This window comes from Sinocyclocheilus grahami, unplaced genomic scaffold, assembly GCF_001515645.1.
Source record: "Sinocyclocheilus grahami isolate Dianchi unplaced genomic scaffold, SAMN03320097.WGS_v1.1 scaffold92.1, whole genome shotgun sequence".
Taxonomy (NCBI): domain Eukaryota; kingdom Metazoa; phylum Chordata; class Actinopteri; order Cypriniformes; family Cyprinidae; genus Sinocyclocheilus; species Sinocyclocheilus grahami.
Window position 1 is genome coordinate 1,817,239 of NW_015505271.1, and position 24,319 is coordinate 1,841,557.

Genomic DNA, 24,319 nt, shown 5'->3' on the forward strand with positions numbered 1-24,319 from the left:
CCTCCATAAGCTTATTGAAAGAGGCAGGCTCTTGCTCTCAACTTCTAAGGAATTAAGTTTCTTATGAAATGGGGTGTCTTGATTTCCGCCTATGGCCGTTTCTGATCCTCAAGTTCCATGTAGACAAAAACATGACCATGCTTTATTCCTATTCCAGGCGATAAACGGTAATCAATTAAAAAACAATTTGTGAGGATTTTTATAGCCTATATTTTTTTTCTAATCTCCATTACAAAGAACAACACTTGGTTTATTTAAACTTAATCTTAAATATTAAGGAAATGAAAAATCATTGTACATTCGAAATAGCCTACTAAATACTTGTAGACATATTGCTACAGTTATTGAATTTCATTGTTGGAAGCATATAAAACCATTGTAAATAACAAGTATAACAAGAATGTAAGATTATTATTATTTTTTAAATCCTACATGCAATAAAAATTGTTTTAAGTAGTTAGTTTGTAGGCTAGTTTTAAGATTTAGCTAAATATAATAGTTTGAATTATGCATCCCTTTTCTGCATCAAAGGCAGATTTGTTTTTAAAAAAACAAAAAAAAAATAGTGATTTAGGTGGCTCCACAGAAAAATAAACAAAAAATAAACACCAGAGACAAGAAATGTTCAGAATGGAGGCTAAATTAGAGTATTATAGGTAGAATTTAACAGCTCAGTTCATCATAATAACATTTAAAAAATATACAAGAACAATGTGTCTCAGCTGTGAAATAATGCATTTTTTAATGATAATGAAACCTCTATTAACACGATTACACACAACAGAGAGATAAATTACACAAATAGCATTTAGTCTACATGAAATAAAACTCATACGGACGTACAACCAGTCATAAACATATAATCTGAAAGATACAGGGTGATAGTTAGGCTACACTGTATCTCTTTCTCTTAACTTTCTTTTACACATGTGTTTTCCCTGAAAAGGGCAGATGTCTTCCTGGCATTCCCAGCACGGCTGAACATCATGGCCATCAGAATCGTCGAGATGGCAAAGACTGCAGCCTCCGGTTTTCAACGTACTGCGAATCATCCGTCGAAGCTCCCAGCGTTTAGCGTCATCTACACAGCACGCCACGTCCACCACACTGATGCGCTTGGGGTCCCACACGCAGTCCTCCTCGCGACCAGACTTGATGGCGGAGACGTTGCTTTTTGGCGGAACCCACGCGCAGTCGTACCCGTTGCTGTGCCACGTTTTCTGAAGAGGATGATTGTCACAGTCTATTTTCTTCACTTTTCCCGCACGCACCCTCAGTTTGAAAACGACTTTGTCGTTCTTGTCGGTTTTATGCGGGTAACATTTGGCTTTCGCAATGTTACGACTGACATAAACCCCGGGGCCCAGCATTCCATCTATAGAGGGTTCAAATCCTTCATTAATGATGATCTCGGCGTTTTTCAAATGTGTGCCGTGGAACATTGTATATTCACGGCCTGACTTCGGTTCCTGGTTCTCAGACAGAGACTTAGTGCGGTCTTTAACAGCTTTCCAGCCACAGAAAGACACACCTCCCTCCATTCTAAGATTGAATACGAAAATCAAATAAGTATTTACACAAACTAAAACAACCTTTTATGTTTAAAATGTACTCACATTTGCGCACCTCCTTCAGTAGGCTAGGCTATGTTCTATGTCACCCGGTAACTTTATACTTTCGATTTCGTTACATAAGAAGAATATCGAGAGAGAGAGAGAGAAAACATCGCGAGATTCCAAAACGGTTTGCTTTTGTTATCGTCGATCCCACAAAACAAGGTGTGCTAAAGCTTCACACCGACACACAACGGATGTTTATAGATGTGTTATAAAAACCGCGGTTCTTGTTTATATTATTTCATTTCTGAGGGAACCAAACTGTTTAACATCCCCACGACAACTTGCTATTTTAAATATACTAGGCTATATAAATTAGTTTTTACAGATACAGTCCCTCTGGAACATCAATTGCCTTTCTGATGCACTGTAACAAACAAAAAAAAAACTTTTCATCATTTGATCAACCATCCATTATAACTTTGATTTAACGTAAAAGGTTAAGGAAGCAAACTTAGTTCTTAAAAATTTGGTTATATCCTTTACTTTATTAATAATACTTTATTATACGTAATTATGTATTTATTTATTTCCCCCTTTTCCAGTGGTGACAAGCATGAATCATCCATTTTAAACCAGTCTTTACATAGCCACCCCATATCTAATTTCCTCCGAAAGGAACGTTTTTGACCCAGAGCCTCTTTGTAAAGAAAAATAATAATAAATAAAAATTAAAAGCACTCTCAAACCAGAGATTTATATATTTGGATCTTGTCTTCATCTTAATGTGGTACTGTAAGAAAAATTACCTTCCTCTTTTTTTTTCCTTTCCTCATTTTCCTCGCAATCATACTCAGGTTTTAATAAGGCTGTCACATTCTCCATTTTTCAACAGTGTAGCCTTAATAGTGTACTCTCTGATCTACAGTAGGCTAGATGCAAATTATTAAGAAACGTCTCCAAGCCAGTTATTTGCATTTAACCAAATGATGAAGGCTTCACAAGCGAAACCATGTGAAGGGTATGAACAGAGGTGCGTGAGCTTGACCATACGTATGTCTACTTAGCTTTTTAAATCTTCTTTCTTCCTTTGGTATAATGAATGTGGTGTATGAGTTCTGATGGAATAGAAAACAAAACTGAAGATCTGAGAAACCTGACAGCGCTCAGTTAAAATTATGATGGAGACAGGTGAGAGTTACTGAGCATGTACATGAGAAAACTATTTTCGTACTATTTTTTATTTTATTTTATTCGATGTTCAGTTTGTAACGCATTACTGGGGCTGTAGCTACATTTGCATTAAATGTGCTCACGTAAGTATTCGTAAATTATAAATAAACACCGTTGTTGTGTTACAAATATCGACAACAGCATATTTGTATATAGCCTAATAACATATTTGTTATCTAAATGTAGGCTATATAAAACTTTTTCTTAGAAAGAATGGCTTTACTGCAAAGTAAATGTTTGTTTTTAAAGAACCTTCATTGGCCATGTTGTAAAACGTAATAAATAACTAAATAAAACAATTAAAAGTAACTTTAAATTCATTTTAAAATCTGTATAGCAACTGACACGTGCAAATTAAGATTTTACATTGGCTTGTGATGAAGGTTATTAGGTACTTGTTAAAAGCTATAACAGAAATGGGATAAAAAGAACAAGATTACATCTTTACATCAGTGTGTTTTTGACACTCTGATTTTTATTTGTTTTTTTCCCCCCTAAGAATTTGTTTTGTCTCAGGTGACTATAACAGTGGTCTTATAGTGGTGAGACCAAAGAGTGTAGTAAATATGACTAAATGTAGTCGTTTTCTGCAATCAAACCCAGGACAACAGTAAGCATTTCAAGCCCTCTCTTGTCTTAATCTATATGTCAAGTACTGCCATTTATGGCTGTTAATGGGTGGATTATGATATCAGGCAAAAGAACTGTGTGTGCACACCCTAGACCACAGGTGTGTGTCTGAGAGAGAGAGAGAGAGAGAGAGAGAGAGAGAGAGTTTGCCTATGGATCTGAATTTGAAACCTAAAGATCTAAAGCTATGCCAATACTGCAAATTGCTTGTTAAACACTAAATGTTTTGCAAAAACTTTTTCCTCAGGCTGGGGTGTTACTGTACATTAACAGATTTTATAGCACGAGTTATACATTTATTGATTTACATTTCTGAAAAGTATAGTTTGTTTTCTATTGAAACTTAAGCCCATGAGTGGCTGATGTTTGAATAGAGTTATAATGCTCTGCAGGAATGGAATTCACAAGAACATGAACTCCAGCATAATGTTTATGTCAATTATTGAACTGTATGAATAACTGCTAATCAAGAGCACTTACAGTGTATTAAATCTATTTTACTCACACAGTTTCCACCCCTAAACTATCTCATCAACTAAAGAAAACAAGACCATGAATAATTTTTTTGACTGTTACGACAAATAGGGACTTAGTTGTAAGAAATGCATACTGTTTAAAACACATTCAATTTTATATTTAACACATTATATTGATCTTATTTGCATTATGAGTTTATTTCAAAAATTGCTGTTGCACACAATGGTTTAAGCAATAAAATATGAATGCTTTTATTCACAGTATGTTTTTACTCACAATATTTTACAATTAAAATACTTTTAATCAAAAAAAAAGTTTAAATAGTTTGGTCAGGTCTGTATTACTGAAGCTACAGGTCAGAAGAAATCAGGAGCCTTTTCGAAGTAGTAAATAAAAGAAAGATCACTGGAGTAAGTTTTACAAGAAAATACTATTTCTTTCTTCAAAGAAGCCTTTCTTCTTCAAAAATGTATGTTTAATTCAATGTACTACTATTGTGAATGGATAGTGAAAATAAATAGTGATAATGTTTTGAAATATTCTGCAAAACTATGAATCGAGTAGTTTCCAGTAATGGCCAGCCTGTGAACACTGGGGAATTATGCAAAAGATTATAACTTATAGCAAACTTATTGTGAACTGGTGTTTTAAATTGGATATGCCCAAGTGATATTTTTATTCACAAAAAGACTTGTTAATATACACACTGTTAGGCTAATGTTGCTTTGCTGAAGTGTAAAGTCACAGCTCTGAAGTATAATGTTACTATCAATGTGGAAAGCTTTTGGACCAGACTTTATTTGCATGACTTTATTATACAGTATATTCATATAAATACATGTAGTCATTTTTCCCCTAAATTTATTCTTGCAGGTTATTCAAAGAAATTCACATTAACCAGAAGGTTTATAAAGCATGGCATTCTTGTTTTTGATCTTTTTTAATGCTTTATTTTCTTTTGTTTCCTAACACCAGATTTTGCTTCAAAAAGAGACATTAAACACTGTAAATACATTTCTTTCTCTCCACAGAGTATTCCAAGAGAGTATACCAAGGTGTCAGAGTCAAGCACACAGTCAAAGACCTTCTTGCAGAGAAGCGATTACGACAAACAAATGCACCTCGATTCAGTGTAAGTTAGCCATCATTCTCACCATCTGGTCTGATTTTCTCACATATTATCTTGATCATCCCATATCCAGAAGTGTTTTGCTCTTTTTGTCTTTTGCTTAGACAGTATCTAAATCCAAGAACTTTACATTCAAGCAAATATGTGTCATAAGGGTCCTTTTTTTTTTTTTGAGATGTATACATCTTCTGAAAGCTGAATAAATAAGCTTTCCATTGATGTATGGTTTGTTAGGATAGGACAATATTTGATTAGGATACAACTATTTGAAAATCTGGAATCTGAGGGTGCAGAGAGAGAGAGAGAGAGAGAGAGAGAGAGAGAAATAAAGACAAGATATGAGTCTATCACTGAAAATGGATATTAGCTATCAGAATATAAGAAAACATGAGAGAAATTCCATTCCTAAACAACAAAACCGCTGTTTGCCTATGGATCTGAATTTGAAACCTAAAGATCTAAAGCTATGCCAATACTGCAAATTGCTTGTTAAACACTAAATGTTTTGCAAAAACTTTTTCCTCAGGCTGGGGTGTTACTGTACATTAACAGATTTTATAGCACGAGTTATACATTTATTGATTTACATTTCTGAAAAGTATAGTTTGTTTTCTATTGAAACTTAAGCCCATGAGTGGCTGATGTTTGAATAGAGTTATAATGCTCTGCAGGAATGGAATTCACAAGAACATGAACTCCAGCATAATGTTTATGTCAATTATTGAACTGTATGAATAACTGCTAATCAAGAGCACTTACAGTGTATTAAATCTATTTTACTCACACAGTTTCCACCCCTAAACTATCTCATCAACTAAAGAAAACAAGACCATGAATAATTTTTTTGACTGTTACGACAAATAGGGACTTAGTTGTAAGAAATGCATACTGTTTAAAACACATTCAATTTTATATTTAACACATTATATTGATCTTATTTGCATTATGAGTTTATTTCAAAAATTGCTGTTGCACACAATGGTTTAAGCAATAAAATATGAATGCTTTTATTCACAGTATGTTTTTACTCACAATATTTTACAATTAAAATACTTTTAATCAAAAAAAAAGTTTAAATAGTTTGGTCAGGTCTGTATTACTGAAGCTACAGGTCAGAAGAAATCAGGAGCCTTTTCGAAGTAGTAAATAAAAGAAAGATCACTGGAGTAAGTTTTACAAGAAAATACTATTTCTTTCTTCAAAGAAGCCTTTCTTCTTCAAAAATGTATGTTTAATTCAATGTACTACTATTGTGAATGGATAGTGAAAATAAATAGTGATAATGTTTTGAAATATTCTGCAAAACTATGAATCGAGTAGTTTCCAGTAATGGCCAGCCTGTGAACACTGGGGAATTATGCAAAAGATTATAACTTATAGCAAACTTATTGTGAACTGGTGTTTTAAATTGGATATGCCCAAGTGATATTTTTATTCACAAAAAGACTTGTTAATATACACACTGTTAGGCTAATGTTGCTTTGCTGAAGTGTAAAGTCACAGCTCTGAAGTATAATGTTACTATCAATGTGGAAAGCTTTTGGACCAGACTTTATTTGCATGACTTTATTATACAGTATATTCATATAAATACATGTAGTCATTTTTCCCCTAAATTTATTCTTGCAGGTTATTCAAAGAAATTCACATTAACCAGAAGGTTTATAAAGCATGGCATTCTTGTTTTTGATCTTTTTTAATGCTTTATTTTCTTTTGTTTCCTAACACCAGATTTTGCTTCAAAAAGAGACATTAAACACTGTAAATACATTTCTTTCTCTCCACAGAGTATTCCAAGAGAGTATACCAAGGTGTCAGAGTCAAGCACACAGTCAAAGACCTTCTTGCAGAGAAGCGATTACGACAAACAAATGCACCTCGATTCAGTGTAAGTTAGCCATCATTCTCACCATCTGGTCTGATTTTCTCACATATTATCTTGATCATCCCATATCCAGAAGTGTTTTGCTCTTTTTGTCTTTTGCTTAGACAGTATCTAAATCCAAGAACTTTACATTCAAGCAAATATGTGTCATAAGGGTCCTTTTTTTTTTTTTGAGATGTATACATCTTCTGAAAGCTGAATAAATAAGCTTTCCATTGATGTATGGTTTGTTAGGATAGGACAATATTTGATTAGGATACAACTATTTGAAAATCTGGAATCTGAGGGTGCAAAAAAATCTAAACACTGAGAAAATCGCCTTTAAAGTTGTCCAAATGAAGTTCTTAGCAATGCATATTACTAACCAAAAATTAAGTTTTGATATATGTACGGTAAGAAATGTACAAAATATCTTCATGGAACATGATCTTTACTTAATATCCTAATGATTTTTGGCATAAAAGAAAAGTCGATAATTTTGACCCATACAATGTATTTTTGGCTATTGCTACAAATATACTCCCAGCGACTTAAGACTTAAGACTTAAGACTAAGGTTTTGTGCTCCAGGGTCACATATAAGTGTAAGATATCTCTCACACAGCGACACTGTTTAGAGCATCCATGCTTGTCATGTCCTTGTTACTTTTAAGAGATAAATATCAGGTACACCTGCCAAAATCAGATCTACCTTCCTGAAAGGGGACAGACAGGTATTGTTACCAGTAGATGGTTAAACCCAAGCCTTAACAGGTTACCACTGAGGGATTTGCTACAAAATATAAAAGAACAGACAGTCCTTGTGCTCTAGTGAACTCTGGCTGCAAGTTTTTGTCTGCTTTTGTTTTGTTTGGTGTCCTTATTGAAACAAATGGGCCAGTCGGTTCATGCAAATGCCTCAGACGAGGTGGTTGGTCTCAATATATATCTGAACAACAGACCAGCAAAGAGATGCACATTACATATTCTACATGATGAATAAAAAGCATTAGTTCATCATTGAAATAAGTTAACTACTATAAGAAATTTTATTTACAGAATATCCATGAAAAGTGCCTCTATGTGCGGCATGTATTGACTGCAAGTCTCTGACAAAGAATGATATCTACTAAACAAATTAACTTAATTCCACTGCGTTCTTCCCCGGCACGTCGCAGAGTCAACTGGGATATGTTCCTAGTCATCCAATGATTTCTTTAGATCCTTGTGGCAAAATCTCATGAGAAGAGCACACACTCCACCAGAGGGAAGTGTACATTTAGAGCGAGGGGGGAGCACTGTTGTGACACTGGCAAATCATATTCAAATATCCTCCCACATGATTTGCCTGGCTTTCAACAGAACAAGCACTAAAACTTGCGCCTTCCTGTCTTTTTCTCCATATTCTCACTGGCTGTACAAAGCAGCCCACCGGGGGTTCTGTGTTTCTCTTCGCCTTTATATTGTAGGGAGATTCATTGCATGCCATCTTCTTAAGTGAAGTTTATGAGAAACACACATACATAGACAGACTGTGTTAGTGTCAACTGACTCTCTAACTTTTTTGGTTTTCAGACGGGCAGCAGTTCCTCTCAGCCAGCTTTTGTGCCAATGCCTGGTGAGTCCGTCTGGTAAAGCTTATACACTCCTAGATCTAATCAGATTAGACAGGTGTGCTCAGTGAGAGGCTAATTCATCTTGAATCAGGGTGTTAACAGAATTTCCTGCTTGCAGGGTCGCATATGCTTCCTGGTTACTACAGTATGCGAAGATCCTTCCTCCCAGACTCAGAGCTCTGCCATCCCATGAAGCAGTACTCACCAGACACTTACTCTTCAGCGCTGGGAAGCAAGGCCTTCTCATACGACCACCCCTCCTCTTACCCTTCCTTCATTGACAGCTACTACACTCCTGATTCATATGGAGATTACAGAGGGCCAACATCTTATACCACCAGCGGAGGGTCACTGTTTCCACCATCTACATTACCAACACTACTACCAAGTCTGTCTGGAGAGACATCGTCACACTTGCATTTGGTATTCACACTCCCTGCAGCTGATATTATTTGGGTCAATGATGTATAAGAATCTCTCTAATTTATTTAAAAACTCATCTGTTAAGTTCTGTTTGTGTTCATGTTGGTTTCATATGGTTTTGAAAAATTTCAATTTCAATTCAACGGCTCTAAAAAATATCTGTCAAGAAAAAAGTAGCCTATATGTAAGAATACACATTATTAACAAGGACATTTTTAAATATATTTTTCAAGGAATGTTTTTTTAAACAAATATAATGAATTTGTAAATATAATTTATGAATATCCTGTTTTTTTATTAATACTTTTTTCAGCAAGGACATATTAAATTGACCAAAAGTGACATTAAAGACATTCACAATGTTACATAATATTTCAAGGTTTCAAATAAATGCTCTCATAAGAGAATTTTAATATTTAAAAAAATACTTTTGAACAGTAGTTTACAACCTGACAAAACAATGACATAAAAAAGGTTGCGCCACATGATTTTGTGGACAAACTATTTTTTGTTGTTGTTTTTTTAATACAAAATTTGTTTAAAAATTTCCCCAATAAATAATAATAAAAGATTATGCCAAACTACTACTATGCCAAACAGGTTTTTCGTTTTGTTTCTTTTCAGTTGTATCACCCTGACATTTTTTACTTTTTGCTCCAATAATACACATCAAAATGAATTTTAATACAGAATTGTATTTTTGAATAAACTAATAGATAGGAGAACGTCATTGACCCCTTTTCTAAGCAAATTAATGAAAAGACTAATAAGCAATGGTGTTTCTCTGCTACAGAGAGACCCCTGGGATCAGCCATCAGAAGACCCAGTCAGTCAGTCAGAAGTCATATGTCCTGAGGGTTCAGCCTCTGTGGCAGACTCACCATCCCTGGGAGGGCCTGACTCTGGGAGTTCCTCTCCATACCATCTATCCTCTGGGCGCAGCGGAAGCTCCATCCCATCCAGCTCTCAGGCTTATACTCTACAACCCTTGGAAGACGTCCCGTACCCAGCAGCATCCTACACCTCTACTTCCAGCTACTCCTGCCCACCGTACATGACAACACCTGGAGATCTGGCTGTGGTGAAGATGACACCTGTCACCACAGAGGAGGCTGGTTGTGGAGTGGTGTCTCTCAGTGACACTACATCCTGGGCTAAAGATGATGGAACTGGCTCCTGGTTGTCATATGAGACTAGGAGAGCTTTTTAAGAGGCTTAAATGACATTACAAAGACTGTGGACTGATCATTTGCAATGACAGTCTCTTTATTCTTATAGAAAAGGAGATCATATAGGTTCATCATAAATATGACCTCCTCAAGAAATGCTGGTCACAATATACAATTTTAAACTGTTTATATTGCTCAATGATACAGCAAAAAATATGTGTTAATAGTTTAGTTAATTCAGGGTTTAATTATGCATTTTACAGGCCCAAGCGTTCTAGACTGAATTAGAAGCAATGCTCGCTTTTTTCCCCCCTTTCTTACATTTTCAATAAACCCTCGATGACTGGTCTCGAATATAATTCGCAAATAATACCAAAGAACACTCTTTAAACGACAAGCATGTTAGACTTCTGTCAGGAATGGCAATTAAAAAAAATAATAAACATGTTTTGGTTTGAAGAAAGTGTGTTATCTTTACAGAACAGAACAGAACAGAACAGAACAGCTGTTCCAAGGAGCAAACAAGCGCTGTTATTAGGACGCCACTGCTTGTTAAGTTAAGGCCCCCTTAGTGACAGGAGTGAATGAGGAAACAAACAGATCGCCTGTTCAAATTGATCTCACTTCAGTTAACTTATTCCCCCTTTCTTACATTTTCAATAAACCCTCGATGACTGGTCTCGAATATAATTCGCAAATAATACCAAAGAACACTCTTTAAACGACAAGCATGTTAGACTTCTGTCAGGAATAGCAATTAAAAAAATAAATAAACATGTTTTGGTTTGAAGAAAGTGTGTTATCTTTACAGAACAGAACAGAACAGCTGTTCCAAGGAGCAAACAAGCGCTGTTATTAGGACGCCACTGCTTGTTAAGTTAAGGCCCCCTTAGTGACAGGAGTGAATGAGGAAACAAACAGATCGCCTGTTCAAATTGATCTCACTTCAGTTAACTTATCTCTTATAAGTCATACATTTATCATGCAATTAAATGCCCAACTAATAAACAAAATATGAACGTGTATTTAAAAATATACAAGTCAAAATACGTTTTTTACTTTTGTACTAACTTTTATAAGAGCTTCTATTTGTGAGCCACAGTGTTGCTAGGCACTTTTTGTTTTTGTTCGTCTGGACAGCAGCGCACGTCAAACTTTCTGAAGTTTCTTTTACATTTCTTATGTTATCATATTGCTTTTTCAGAGACAGGTTTTTGATCAAAATTACTTATGCAAGTCTTATAGCCAACTTTAGCTTCGGGAGTATGAATCGTTAAATAGATGTTGTTTCGCTGATCTAAAAACAAACAAACAAGATTGTCCATTTCGCCTCAGTCTGTAATGCTTTAGTTATACGGTTCAGCTGCGAAAAAAGCCATGCGGAGAAAACTGCCTAAATGATATGCCTGGCTACGTGTGTCCACTTTATACTGACTTGTACCAGCTCTTTACCTGAAAAGTCACCGGACTCTTCTTCTGGGTCAAGGCTTCATCGCTGATGATGGATCAGTACCATATTTTGGAGGTTATCGGGGAAGGGTCATTCGGCCATGTGAGCACTGCATGTGCGCCGCGATGTCAGAAATGAGCTTTATTTGCCACTTTGAACTGAATTTCAAGGGCATTTTTATGAGTGTTTCCCCCCCCTAAATATGTAACACCATAGCATCCCCTCCATATAAGTCAAATCTCATTTGGGACTAAAAAAAGGGGGGGGAAGAGTGTTCATCGCCTTAGAACGTCTGTTAACCAATCAGAATCAAACATTCTAGAGTCTCGTGGTATACATTTGAATAAGTGACCTGACACAATACAAAACAAAAAAATGATAGTAACTGACTTTATTAAAGTCAGAGTCCCTCTCTGTCTGAGTAACGTCAACCCTTTTTATCTTCTAGGTCGTGGCTCTGAAGTTCATTCCCAAAGTTGGTCGCTCAGAGAAGGAGCTGAGCAGTTTGAAAAGAGAGATTGACATCATGAGGGGGCTTAAGCACCCCAGCATAGTGCTGCTTTTAGACAGCTTTGAGACAGAGAGGGAGGTATGATTGTCACGACCTACTCCCAAGTCATGTTACATTTTCCACTGCTGCATCTCTGTTCCATAACCTGGTGCTTCCAGTATAACTGCTTGTCGAAATGAAATATAGCTCCCAGGGTTCACAGTTTTCACATTCAAATCTCTATGGAATAATTCTCGTTGGCAAAATGTAGTTGGCATTGGTACAAATGCTGTAAGCTTGTGACTTTGATCGTCCCATGAAATGTGTAACTGGAAAAAATATTGGTGAGAAGAACAGTTAAAAAAAAACTGAATTTGTGTCAGAGGAATAATTAGAGCGTGTATTCCTCTGGCAGGTGGTGGTGGTAACTGAGTATGCAGAGGGTGAGCTGTTTCAGATCCTGGAGGATGATGGGAGTTTACCTGAGAATCAGGTGCATCAGTGGTCACGCTGTTTTACAGTAACTGACAGCTCAACTAATTAGATTTCTATCATTCCTAAATACAGAATTTATTCATGCTGGTGTGTGATGCTAGAGTTATCTAGGACCTGGGACACATTTAGTATCTTTCTATATTTTAAAAGCTAATAATATAATCACTGATGCATATAAAAGGTAAATTATGCCATACAAATTTGAATAAACATCATGACATTTAGCCTAGAGTAAATGGATTTTTGAAAAATGCATATAGTGCATCACTTTTATTTCTTTGATTTGATCTAAATATGTAACACCATAGCATCCCCTCCATATAAGTCAAATCTCATTTGGGACTAAAAAAAGGGGGGGGAAGAGTGTTCATCGCCTTAGAACGTCTGTTAACCAATCAGAATCAAACATTCTAGAGTCTCGTGGTATACATTTGAATAAGTGACCTGACACAATACAAAACAAAAAAATGATAGTAACTGACTTTATTAAAGTCAGAGTCCCTCTCTGTCTGAGTAACGTCAACCCTTTTTATCTTCTAGGTCGTGGCTCTGAAGTTCATTCCCAAAGTTGGTCGCTCAGAGAAGGAGCTGAGCAGCAGTTTGAAAAGAGAGATTGACATCATGAGGGGGCTTAAGCACCCCAGCATAGTTCTGCTTTTAGACAGCTTTGAGACAGAGAGGGAGGTATGATTGTCACGACCTACTCCCAAGTCATGTTACATTTTCCACTGCTGCATCTCTGTTCCATAACCTGGTGCTTCCAGTATAACTGCTTGTCGAAATGAAATATAGCTCTTTGAAAAGAGAGATTGACATCATGAGGGGGCTTAAGCACCCCAGCATAGTGCTGCTTTTAGACAGCTTTGAGACAGAGAGGGAGGTATGATTGTCACGACCTACTCCCAAGTCATGTTACATTTTCCACTGCTGCATCTCTGTTCCATAACCTGGTGCTTCCAGTATAACTGCTTGTCGAAATGAAATATAGCTCCCAGGGTTCACAGTTTTCACATTCAAATCTCTATGGAATAATTCTCGTTGGCAAAATGTAGTTGGCATTGGTACAAATGCTGTAAGCTTGTGACTTTGATCGTCCCATGAAATGTGTAACTGGAAAAAATATTGGTGAGAAGAACAGTTAAAAAAAAACTGAATTTGTGTCAGAGGAATAATTAGAGCGTGTATTCCTCTGGCAGGTGGTGGTGGTAACTGAGTATGCAGAGGGTGAGCTGTTTCAGATCCTGGAGGATGATGGGAGTTTACCTGAGAATCAGGTGCATCAGTGGTCACGCTGTTTTACAGTAACTGACAGCTCAACTAATTAGATTTCTATCATTCCTAAATACAGAATTTATTCATGCTGGTGTGTGATGCTAGAGTTATCTAGGACCTGGGACACATTTAGTATCTTTCTATATTTTAAAAGCTAATAATATAATCACTGATGCATATAAAAGGTAAATTATGCCATACAAATTTGAATAAACATCATGACATTTAGCCTAGAGTAAATGGATTTTTGAAAAATGCATATAGTGCATCACTTTTATTTCTTTGATTTGATGATATTTTGCTGCTCTTCCCTCCTAACAGGGACACACTCACCTGCTAACCTGTTATTTTATATCATGTGTAGGTGCGTGAAATAGCCTGCCAGCTTGTTTCTGCCCTGTATTATCTGCACTCCCATCGCATTTTACACCGTGACATGAAACCACAAAACATCCTGCTGGGAAAAGGAGGAGTAGTAAAGCTCTGTGGCTTTGGGTTGGTGTTGACAGTTGGTGCAAGTTCAAACTACTTCAGTAACTCTGTATATATATTCATTTTTCCACGGCTAAAAATAGTGATGGATTGTAGTTTTTGAGGAAGCTTGTCTTGGCATGTGTGAATTAAAGCAGAGTGGATGCATACTTTTCATCCTAATGTGATCTCTAATAGCATAGTGGTGTTATATTCTCTTGACTCTTCACAGATTTGCTCGTGCCATGAGTGTGTCCACCTTGGTGTTGACCTCTATTAAGGGGACTCCTCTCTACATGTCTCCGGAATTAGTGGAAGAGAAACCTTATGACCACTCAGCTGACCTTTGGTCTCTGGGCTGCATCCTCTATGAGCTCCACACGGGGGCGCCTCCGTTCTACACCAATCAGATCCAGTGAAATGGCCAGACAATATGAGCCAAGACTGCCTGGTACAGAGAAGTTTGCTTTCCACATGAACACCTCTGACTCTGTTTTAAACCAAATTAGACTGATTTTGATTTAGTGTTGGCACAGAGATCCAAAAAAGTAGAAGTGTTACTTTATGTCAGTATGTGCTGGTTTTGGTAACGTTAAGTGATGTATAGTATATAATACACAATTTAAAATCCTTAACTTTAATTGTTCTGTCTGTGGGTTCTCTTAATGTAGAGTTTTCTGAAGGGACTGCTGATGAAAGACCCAGAGAAGAGGCTGTCATGGCCTGACCGGCTTCATCGCCCTTTTATTGCAGATGGAGTTTTGAGTGAGGACTGTTTAGTATTTTATCATCATATGAAATTGAATTTTCTATGTACACACACCTGCAAATTTAAATTAGTATTTTAATATAGTTTATATTTAACTGAATACAGATTATTTGTAGTTTTTGTATATTTATGGCAATGTTTTTAGAATTACTGTTATAGTTTTTATTGATATTGTGAATTGGCTTTTATTTTTATACTTTCAGTTTCATTTTAATTGTACTTCAAATATTCGTTTAAATCTTTGATATTGCTATGTGCTTTTGTTATCTTTTTATTGTTATCTTTTATGTCCTTTTTAATATTACTATTTAGGTTTATTTTTAGTTTAGTTTGTTTAATTTGAGTTTTTACTTATTTTCAGTTAGTAATTTTAGTGCTTCAACTTAAACTAAACGAAAATTACAAATGTTGCTTTTGAAGTGAAGTGAAGTGAAGTGACATGTGGCCAAGTATGGTTACCCATACTAGGAATTAGTGCTCTGCATTTAACCCCTCCTAAGTGCGCACACACAGCAGTGAACACACACACCGTGAACACACACCCGGAGCAGTGGGCATTCATTTATGCACACACCGGGGAGCAGTTGGGGGTTCACCTCAGTCGTGGTATTGAAGGTGGAAGAGAGCACTGGTTATTCACTCCCCCCACCTACAATTAACCTTTGGGTTACGAGTCCGACTCTCTAACCATTAGGCCACCACTTCCCCTTGATTTATTTCATTTATTTCAATTAACAACATTTTTTAAATAGTTTTAGTTAACCGTAATAATGCTGATCTATGGGAGAGATTCAGTCCTCTCAAAAGTGAAATATATAAAACTATCCTCCTATGAACACCTCTGCATACATATACAAATGAAATAACTAATCAAATATGAAACAACTTTTACATAGATTTGACATAATCTACATCAGTCCTTCATCGCAGTATTATGTAGTTTGGATCATGCTGTTTGCTTTGACAGCGGTGTCAGACGAGGGTTCAAGCAACCCTCTGACAGTTCCACCCAGCCTGGACCTACAGGCCCTGAAACACCAGCAGCAGACAACGCACGCGGTGGAGAGGGCAAACTACTGTGCAAAGCTAGAGAGCTACGAGAGAAAGAGAAGATTTACAGACAGGTAAACAACTGGGAACAACAGCGCGCATAAACAAAGACGTTTGTCCTTGCTCGTTTTCTTGAAGTTTATGAATCTGTTTTTGAGATGTCTTCCCTGTCTGATTGATTTAATTTTTGCAGTAAAATTAACTTTATGTATATTAAATCATTGCTATTGTTGTTGGTGGGATTTGTACAAATTTGACTATTTACAGTATTATGGAATATGGAGAAAATGTGCAAGCGTCTGAGAAGAGCTTTGAAAGTATCCATTTGAAATAATAAAATTGTGTAGGGTCTTGTTTTACTAGGAGATTGCCAGTGGAAGTGCTGCGCTCCCCAGTCAGACAGGCTGTAAGACAGCTTCTGCTGGAGGAGCCCCCACCACTGGCCACTCATTGGGCAGCACCTTTTCAGTGGATCAAAATTCATCTCAGCCAGCAACCAATCAGCATCAAGCAAATGACAACAGTGTTACCAGGTAGTATTTCCATCTAGAATTTGAATTTGAAAACCTGCAGGAGACCAGCGTGAAAGAAAGAATATATTATAAAACCAAATGTCGAGAACTAAAGTAGTCAAAAAGCTGTTTAAAACAAGGATAAAAGATATTGTGAAGAATCATATTACTAAAAGCTAAAAGCACATTGCAAGAGCATTATCATATGTACATATATCCTGTAGAACTAGCCAACATAAAATAACTCTTAATGACCCTCTTATGCATGTTTTTGTTTCATAAGAGGACCAGAAAAAACTTTTTATCACAAGTATATTTAAATAATTGTTTTATTGATTTGTATATACAGATTTGTTTAGTGTTTTTTCCTCAATTGAATTTTATAAAATATATGTATTTATTATATCTTTTGTTGAATGTTGAATCTGTGTCTGCCATGAAATAGCCTATGATGCTGATATGGCAATAAATACTGTAATACAACAACAACATCCCCATGTACCCTTTTGTTTTTAGAGTGCGCTCAGCTCCACATAAAGGCCAGATCAGTAGAGACTATGAGAGGGAGTTCCCTTCGGTTGAAGTGGGACCCCGGCATGTTCTGAAGTGCCCTGGACATGCATGGACCAGTCTGGCTTCTGTCAGGATGGACAGTGAGGTTGTTATTGTAATAATATTTATAATGTGAATTTAATTGCAGCACACTGCTAATATCAGAACTGTCACACGTTTCTCCCATTAAATGTAACATCAAGGAACAAGATATCGACAGTGATTATGAGTGGCAACGATTGATTGAAATAAATGAACAGGGCCCTGTAAACACTTCCATCCTTCAGAGGTTAAAAACCAGGTTGCTTGTAACCAAAAACCAGGTAACGTTCTGTTAAATGCCACAAGACATTTGAACTTGGTAAGTGAGTGTGATTTGGTGTTTAAAGACTGACTGATCTGTAGCTATTGGTCAGGAAGGGTGAAGAGGCCCCTTCAGTTCTACAGCCACTGAAGGTCCTCAGGAACATTGTTCAGAGCTGTCAGTCTGGTGATGTTGAAACACTGGGCAAGGAGTTGGAACTGCCTCATCTACTGTTCAACCTGACTGAAGACATCCTGAACATTCCAGATCTAATGCAGGTCAGAAAATGCAGATACAATATGTTTTTCAAAAGTGAATATATACATTCTATTCATATGATTATTATTTTAAACATATTTTGAAATCCTATTTTCTAATGTGATTGTATTAAAATGGTTAATTATTAATTGTTAATTATTAATTATAAAATGTAAAATTTAAGAGAGATTATTTTCTTGTAATAAATTCAGTTGATCTATGGGAGCTCATACTTGATTTCTGACTGTTTTTTATTTGATAAAGGACTCACAGGGTGAGATAGTTTTGGGAGATCTGATGAATGCTCTCATAATGTACCTGGAAAAGAGAGAGGCTGGGAGATAAAAGGGAGGTGGTATGGATTTATGAACTGTTTTTAATGTACACTTAAAGTACACTTTTTTCCCCCAAACTGAAATTGTTGGTTACACTTTACTTGAAGGGGTGTGCATAAGACTGACATGACACCTTCATAATCATGACATGACACCTACATAATCAAGACATGACACATGTCATGGATATGAAGGTTTTTTATGCATGTTTATGACAACTGTCATTAAGTGTCATTCGCTCAGTTATGTAATTTTTAATGCAAAGATGACATTGTTTGAGATGTCTTTGTTATGGGCTATGGTTAGTAGTAAGGGTAGGGGTAGGGTTAGGTCAAATAATGTCATATTTGCATTAAAAATTACATAACTGAGCGAATGACACTTAATGACAGTTGTCATAAACATGCATAAAACCTCCTTCATATTCATGACATGTGTCATGTCATGATTATGAAGGTGTCATGTCAGTCTTATGCACACCCCTTACTTCAGTAAATCTATTGTTCCTTTTTTTCTAATGAAAGAATATTTAGTGTTAATTGGATGACTCTTTGTTAGGCTGTTGTTATCCCAACTGCTGCTGGGCTTTTAGTGAAATTTTAATCTTAGTGTTATTTTATGAAAAACATTTTTTCTCATCAGAGCTGAGGATCTCTGTCAGCTATTTATATCGGTATTTCTCTGTCGAGACCCAAAGCGTTCAGTGGTAAGTGTCTCTAGCTGAAAGATGTTTTCTCTAGTTTGCGTCAAATGCACTTTTAAACTGGAATAATGAAGTACAAAAACCGTAGGATGTCTGGTTTCATTTGCATTACAGTTGTGATTTTGTGGTCTCTCCTACAGCTTTTGGCAACAGCAGTCTTAACCTTGTTCACTCGCCGTGGTATATCTGTGAATGTCAGTATGGAAGGGCTTACAGCCTTTTTGGGGAATATTTTGACAGACACAGCTGAGGTACGGTTTCATTATTTATACTGTGAATAAGGGTTAACTCTGTTTGGAGTAATTAATGTCATTGACGTGATGAAATCAAGTGTAGTCATTCCCTACTCTCTTTCTCTCTTTTTCTTTTCCTCTCCCCCTCCCACCATCTGTCTGCTCTCTCTCTCTCTCTCTCTCTTTCGTATAGGCACATAACCCCTTACCTGCAGGTTGGGGCATGTGTGATGGCCTTCTGTCACCGATTCTCCACAGACTATCTGAGGTAATTCCTCTCAGATCAATTCTCCTAAAATAATTAGAGAAACAGATAATCCGTTTGGCCGATTAATTGGTTTTCGATTGAATCTACAATAAATGGCACCAGTTGAAGTCTCAACTGAACAGCATCTGTTCATAATGTGTTGCTTAACTTTTTTTTAAAATCATACTGGACATTTGTTCAATTTAACAATGAGTCTAAAATATATATATTACATAATACATAAATATATTACAAAATGTTATTATTATTGATAAAATATTACTATTACATATCCATATTTTTATTGTTGTAATATAATGATCATTTAATTGTTATTAGTTATTTAGTTAAGTCATAAAGAAATCAGCAATTAAAATCAGTTTGGCATATTGCTTATGGGACACTTAAACATAATCTGGATCACTAAAAAAGCACTGTTGGTCATCTGTAGTGTTAAAGTCGCAATAAAATGGAATTAGGGAGGTATCTTTTCTTCTGTACTGTGCATTACATCCCAACTGATTATCAAAAAAGAAAAAAATGTAGGGAAGGGACTCCTTCCACTCCACTGACTGTGGAGGGGCCTAGAGAAGTCTGTAATTTCACCTGCAATTAAGTTATGACATTTTGACTGAAAATTACAAGGACAAAATTTAAAAAAGAAACATGAAACACACATATGGATCAGCGTTTCACTCTAAGATCAATAATATGCATTTACAAAATAGTTAGGGTGAATTTTTTATTTTGTGCTGACTTTAAAGTGCTGCCTAATTGCCTTTTTTTCTTCACTGATGAAAGTGTGATAGCAGCTCACTGCTCGACTTTCAGGACTCAGAGCTTTGGCCATGCTTGTGGGCTAAAGTAAACACCACACTGGAAACCGCAATGCCCCAGAGTTGCCTTTTTTCTTTGAATGGTACTGAACCTCAAGAGAACATTCATTTATTTCTATATTGCAGCTTTAATGTATTAGTAATTTAATAATATATATCTATCTCTGTTTTTTCTCACAGGTCTGTACGTGTTCCTCTCTCTCGCTTTATTGGTTTTCTCTAGCGATTCGTATAACTGTGTGGCTCTCCTGTCGGATAACTCCACAAACTGCTCCTCTGCCCTCAGTCACCTTCTCACCACCAGTTGGTGAGCTTCAAACATTGCCTTTGTCTTACTAATGGTGTCAAACAGTTTTTCACTGTTCGTATTTATATTAGTGTTTATTTGAAGTGCATCTCTCAGAGGTTTACAGTATATTTCTCTTTTTATAGTGCTGCATTGCTTGAGCGCGGTATTTTCTGGGGTGACTCAGAAATAAGCAGCCTATCAGTGATGAGCTGTCAACTTCTCTGCATCCCCTTCTCTCTGGAGTTACCCTTAGAAAAACTTCTTTCTGTTCTCAGATCATATCAAAGCTCAAATATTGTGGCTGGTTTAGTTCAGGTATGGTTTTATACAATTTTCAGTATTTAAAGGGGTGGTTCACTGGGTTTTTCCTAGGTTTGATTGTGTTTATGGGGTGCAGTCTAACATGTGTTAATGCTTCGTTTTTAAAAAAAATGCATTATTTTTCACATAATTTACCTTTATTCCACACCGCTCTGTCCCTTCTCTGAGAAACACGCTGATTTTTTCCCTGTTTTTATGAAGCCCCTCCCTCAGAAATAGGCGATGAGCTCTGATTGGTTTGATGGCCCAGTGTGTTGTGATTGGCTAAACCGCCTCTAGTGCTAAACGTCCTGCCCATACTTTTAGATACGCTGTTATTTGTAAATGCTACTGCTTATGTTAGCTTTTAATTTACAATTTTATCCTGATTAAAGCTTTAATACAGTACGGCAACTGCACGCGCGTCCATGTTTAACGCTTCTCATAGCTATGTGAAAATAAGTGTATAATTGTAACAGTTCATTGTTGGAGGTGAGCTGAATGAGAGAGAGAGAGAGAGAGAGAGAGATGCAGAGCGTGTGCAGAGCAGGGGGACGCGAGGAACAGTATTGAGAACTGCTGCTTTAGAACATTGATTTTGAAACTTGTGAATCCATTAGAAACGTTAGAAGACAGAATCGTGATTCATATATGAATAGATTTTTACGTGCACCTCTAGTTTTCTCTTCCTCTTCTCTAAAGCAGCACAGCATGGCCTCGCCCCTTTTACTGGCTTTTCCCGAGGGCGGGGTTTATCTGGGTTTGTGATGTCACGAACCCGGGAAGTAACTTGTTGTAGTCCCTACCAGCCGTTTTTGTAGGCATTAAACTGCCAGAATTTTAAAAGACGATATCTCCGTTTGCATTGAACTTTCAGCTTCGTAACTTTGCAGATATTGTTTATGCTCAAACAGCAACATTACACACTAACTAACGTTAAAAAAGTGAAATCGCAATCAATCACCCCTTTAAGTATTTAAGACGGATGATGTGTCGGTCCATTGGAATATCGGAAATGTAATTATTGTTTTTTTTTTGTTTTTTTTGCTGACTTGTCTTCTTGTTCAGATGATTCAAACTCTTCCCGTTGCCCTGGTGGAGCTTCCACTGTGTCTTCTGAATCGTCTACTGCTATCTGACCCGCAGCACACCGCTCCATGCCTTATCACTGCATCCCAGGCCACCTCTTTCCTCCCTTACAGCACAGAATGCTCAGACAATAGAGCAGACCACACTCAGAATCAATTTAACCACTTCAGGAATGGTGTGGAGCAATTTAAGAGCAATGGAATTGCAAAAAAAACAAGATAGATCATAACAAAGGTGACATCAAATCAAAGAAGAGGTTAGAGCAGCTCAAAGGCAATGTAGATGCATCTAAGGAAAAAAATGATTCTATAAAGACTCAATACCAGTCATCCAAAAACAAGAATGAGAAGATCAGAGACGTCCAAGCAAAAACCAAAATATATCCACAGAAGACCATGGACCATCTAAGATATAAAATAGAGCAGCAGAGCAGTTGTATAGAGGAGCTCATGGACAGTTTGGAAATCCATGGCAGTTCTGTAGGGCGTCTCCAATATCTCTCATCTCAGCAAGGGTGCAACATCAGCTGGCTTATAGACAGTCAGGAGGAGTTAAGAAGTTGTGATCACCCCAAGGTCTCCACGGCTAAAATTCGATCCTCACCAGAAGAGGTCAGAACAGCAGGTTCTCTGTTGGCTGTTTTGCTACAAAGTGAACTTCTCAGTGGGTGCGCAGTGGAACTCCTTATCCTTCTCTCCTATCCTTAGCCCAGCACCACCTAACACGTCATCTCACCCATCAGTCTTCCTTCTTTCTTCCTGTTGAAACCACCCAACTGCAGTTTGCATTGCGCCACCGAGATGATGGAATCCGAGCGGCCTGCTGTGGCTTACTGGGCCACCTGGGCTCAGGTGTCAGGCAGGTCATCGGTGAATCAAACTTTGACTTATTCCAGGACCTGTTAGGTTGCTTGTGCGATCTTGCTCCATCCGTTCGTAGGGCAGCTTGCAAGGCGGTGGGAAACTGGCTGAGTGTAATGAGAAAAACCGATCTAACTATTTCCAATAAAGTTTTCAAGAATACGACTGGCATTAATGCCTTGTCGGTACAAGACAAATTGAAGAGGACACCAGCAATGGAAGGCATCAGACACCGTGAGAGAGATGTATGGATGGAGCTGGCCATGGGAGCTGCTCGTCCCCTCGTGTTTCTGCTGTCAGATGCTGATAATGTCATTCGACAGCACTGCTCTGGGGCCTTGGGTAACCTGGCTGCTTTTGGCGGAGGGGATGGAGCACTTCTCAATGCAGATGCACCAGGCTTGATTCTCCAAACTGCCTGTAATGATTCCCATCATGCAGTGCGTCTGGCGGCTGTGGCCACTCTGCGTGTGTTTAGCCAACAAAACACATTACTGCAGGTAAGAGCAGTGTGAATCAGTTTTGGCTAATATATTTAGATGTTTGGTATATATATTTGTGGTGTATATTACAATTCCATAAAATATCTAGTTGTGCAAAGAGTGCTGTTCTTGGTGAATTGTATTTAAACACTGAAAAAAAATGAATATAGAGCCGATTTTGTGCTGTATTGCATCATTTTGACAATTGTGCAAAAAAAATTGAAAGACAAAGCTGGTCTAAAACGACAAAAATTCCTTACTGTCATTTTCACATTTTTCCCTTCCTTTCCTCAAGGCTCTGAGGTCTCTAGATGCAGGAAGAAAACTTTGTCGCACATCCCAAAGCACTTTATTTCAGAGGGATTATCAATGGCTTGTCAGCAAGTTGGACGGGTCGGCTGAAGGAAAAACAAACATCAGCCTCATAGTTTGTGTGTAAGAGAGAGGATGTAATTTCACATTATTTAAATATGGATTGCTGGCTGCTTCTGTGGCTGGGAAAGCTTTCTTTTTGTCTGTATTTATTTGATCCGTGACCAAAAGAGTTTGACAGAAATTGAATCTATATGTGTTTTGAGAAAATGGCAGTAACTCAAAAACATCTTTAAAAAAACATTGTATCTTACAATTTAGTAGTATATCAAATGTAAGTTTTTTTTTATTCAGCAGCAAATGTTTGCGTTTTTGATTCACACAAGTTATATTTAAGACTGTTGGAAGTTGTTTGCGCTTTTTTCTGTATATAATAACTAAACTGCACTTGTAATTTTATGATGTGACTATTTTGCAGGCTCAATTGTTTGTATTTATTATTTGCAATTATTTTGTAGAAATTAAGCCCTGCGCAAAAACAATAAATAAATAAATTGTAGGCCTATCTATGTATGGGAAAAATTCGGTGAAGTGTTTCCTAAAGGATATACTGTAATGTCGTAAAAGCACGTCTTTACGGGGGGAAATAAATGTGAAATCCGGTTTTCATTAGTCACATTCTTATTTTGTTGTTTCCATTAGCCTATACAAATCCTTAAATACATGAATAAACGTGTCAGACGTGTGATTTTTAGTTTCGCTTTTTGTCTTGACAAATCGTCTTACCCTGTCAGTTTACTTTTTTTTCTTTTCTAAAATGGCTATTTTATCTGAGATTGCTCGACATAAAACATCCAAACGTTTAACTTTTCAAACGTGTTTGTCAGAAGAAAAGCATTTTGACGTGTATCCGA

General features: G+C 36.9%; 2 protein-coding genes and 1 pseudogene across 3 annotated transcripts; 2 read left to right on the top strand and 1 right to left on the bottom strand.

Moving 5' to 3' along the window:
• Positions 1-723: 723 nt before the first annotated feature.
• On the bottom strand, positions 724-1,716 carry LOC107587339 (uncharacterized). 2 transcript variants are annotated; one of them, XM_016275081.1, is made up of 2 exons: positions 1,617-1,716; positions 724-1,542 (listed from the first exon to the last, which is right to left on the bottom strand). In XM_016275081.1, exon 2 carries the CDS (start codon positions 1,539-1,541, stop codon positions 891-893), a length of 651 nt encoding a protein of 216 aa, XP_016130567.1. In that variant the 5' UTR covers position 1,542; positions 1,617-1,716; the 3' UTR covers positions 724-890. The 2 variants fall into 2 exon arrangements, with proteins under 2 accessions (XP_016130567.1, XP_016130568.1); XM_016275082.1 differs by having other exon boundaries at positions 1,627-1,706.
• Positions 1,717-2,576: 860 nt separating this feature from the next.
• LOC107587338 (uncharacterized protein C11orf53 homolog) lies at positions 2,577-10,566 on the top strand. The gene is made up of 5 exons (XM_016275080.1): positions 2,577-2,747; positions 4,928-5,028; positions 8,464-8,506; positions 8,623-8,927; positions 9,721-10,566. Exons 1-5 carry the CDS (start codon positions 2,735-2,737, stop codon positions 10,135-10,137), a joined length of 879 nt encoding a protein of 292 aa, XP_016130566.1. The 5' UTR covers positions 2,577-2,734; the 3' UTR covers positions 10,138-10,566.
• A 1,031-nt stretch (positions 10,567-11,597) lies between these two features.
• On the top strand, positions 11,598-23,534 carry LOC107587437 (serine/threonine-protein kinase 36-like; annotated as a pseudogene).
• The last annotated feature ends 785 nt before the right edge of the window (positions 23,535-24,319 follow it).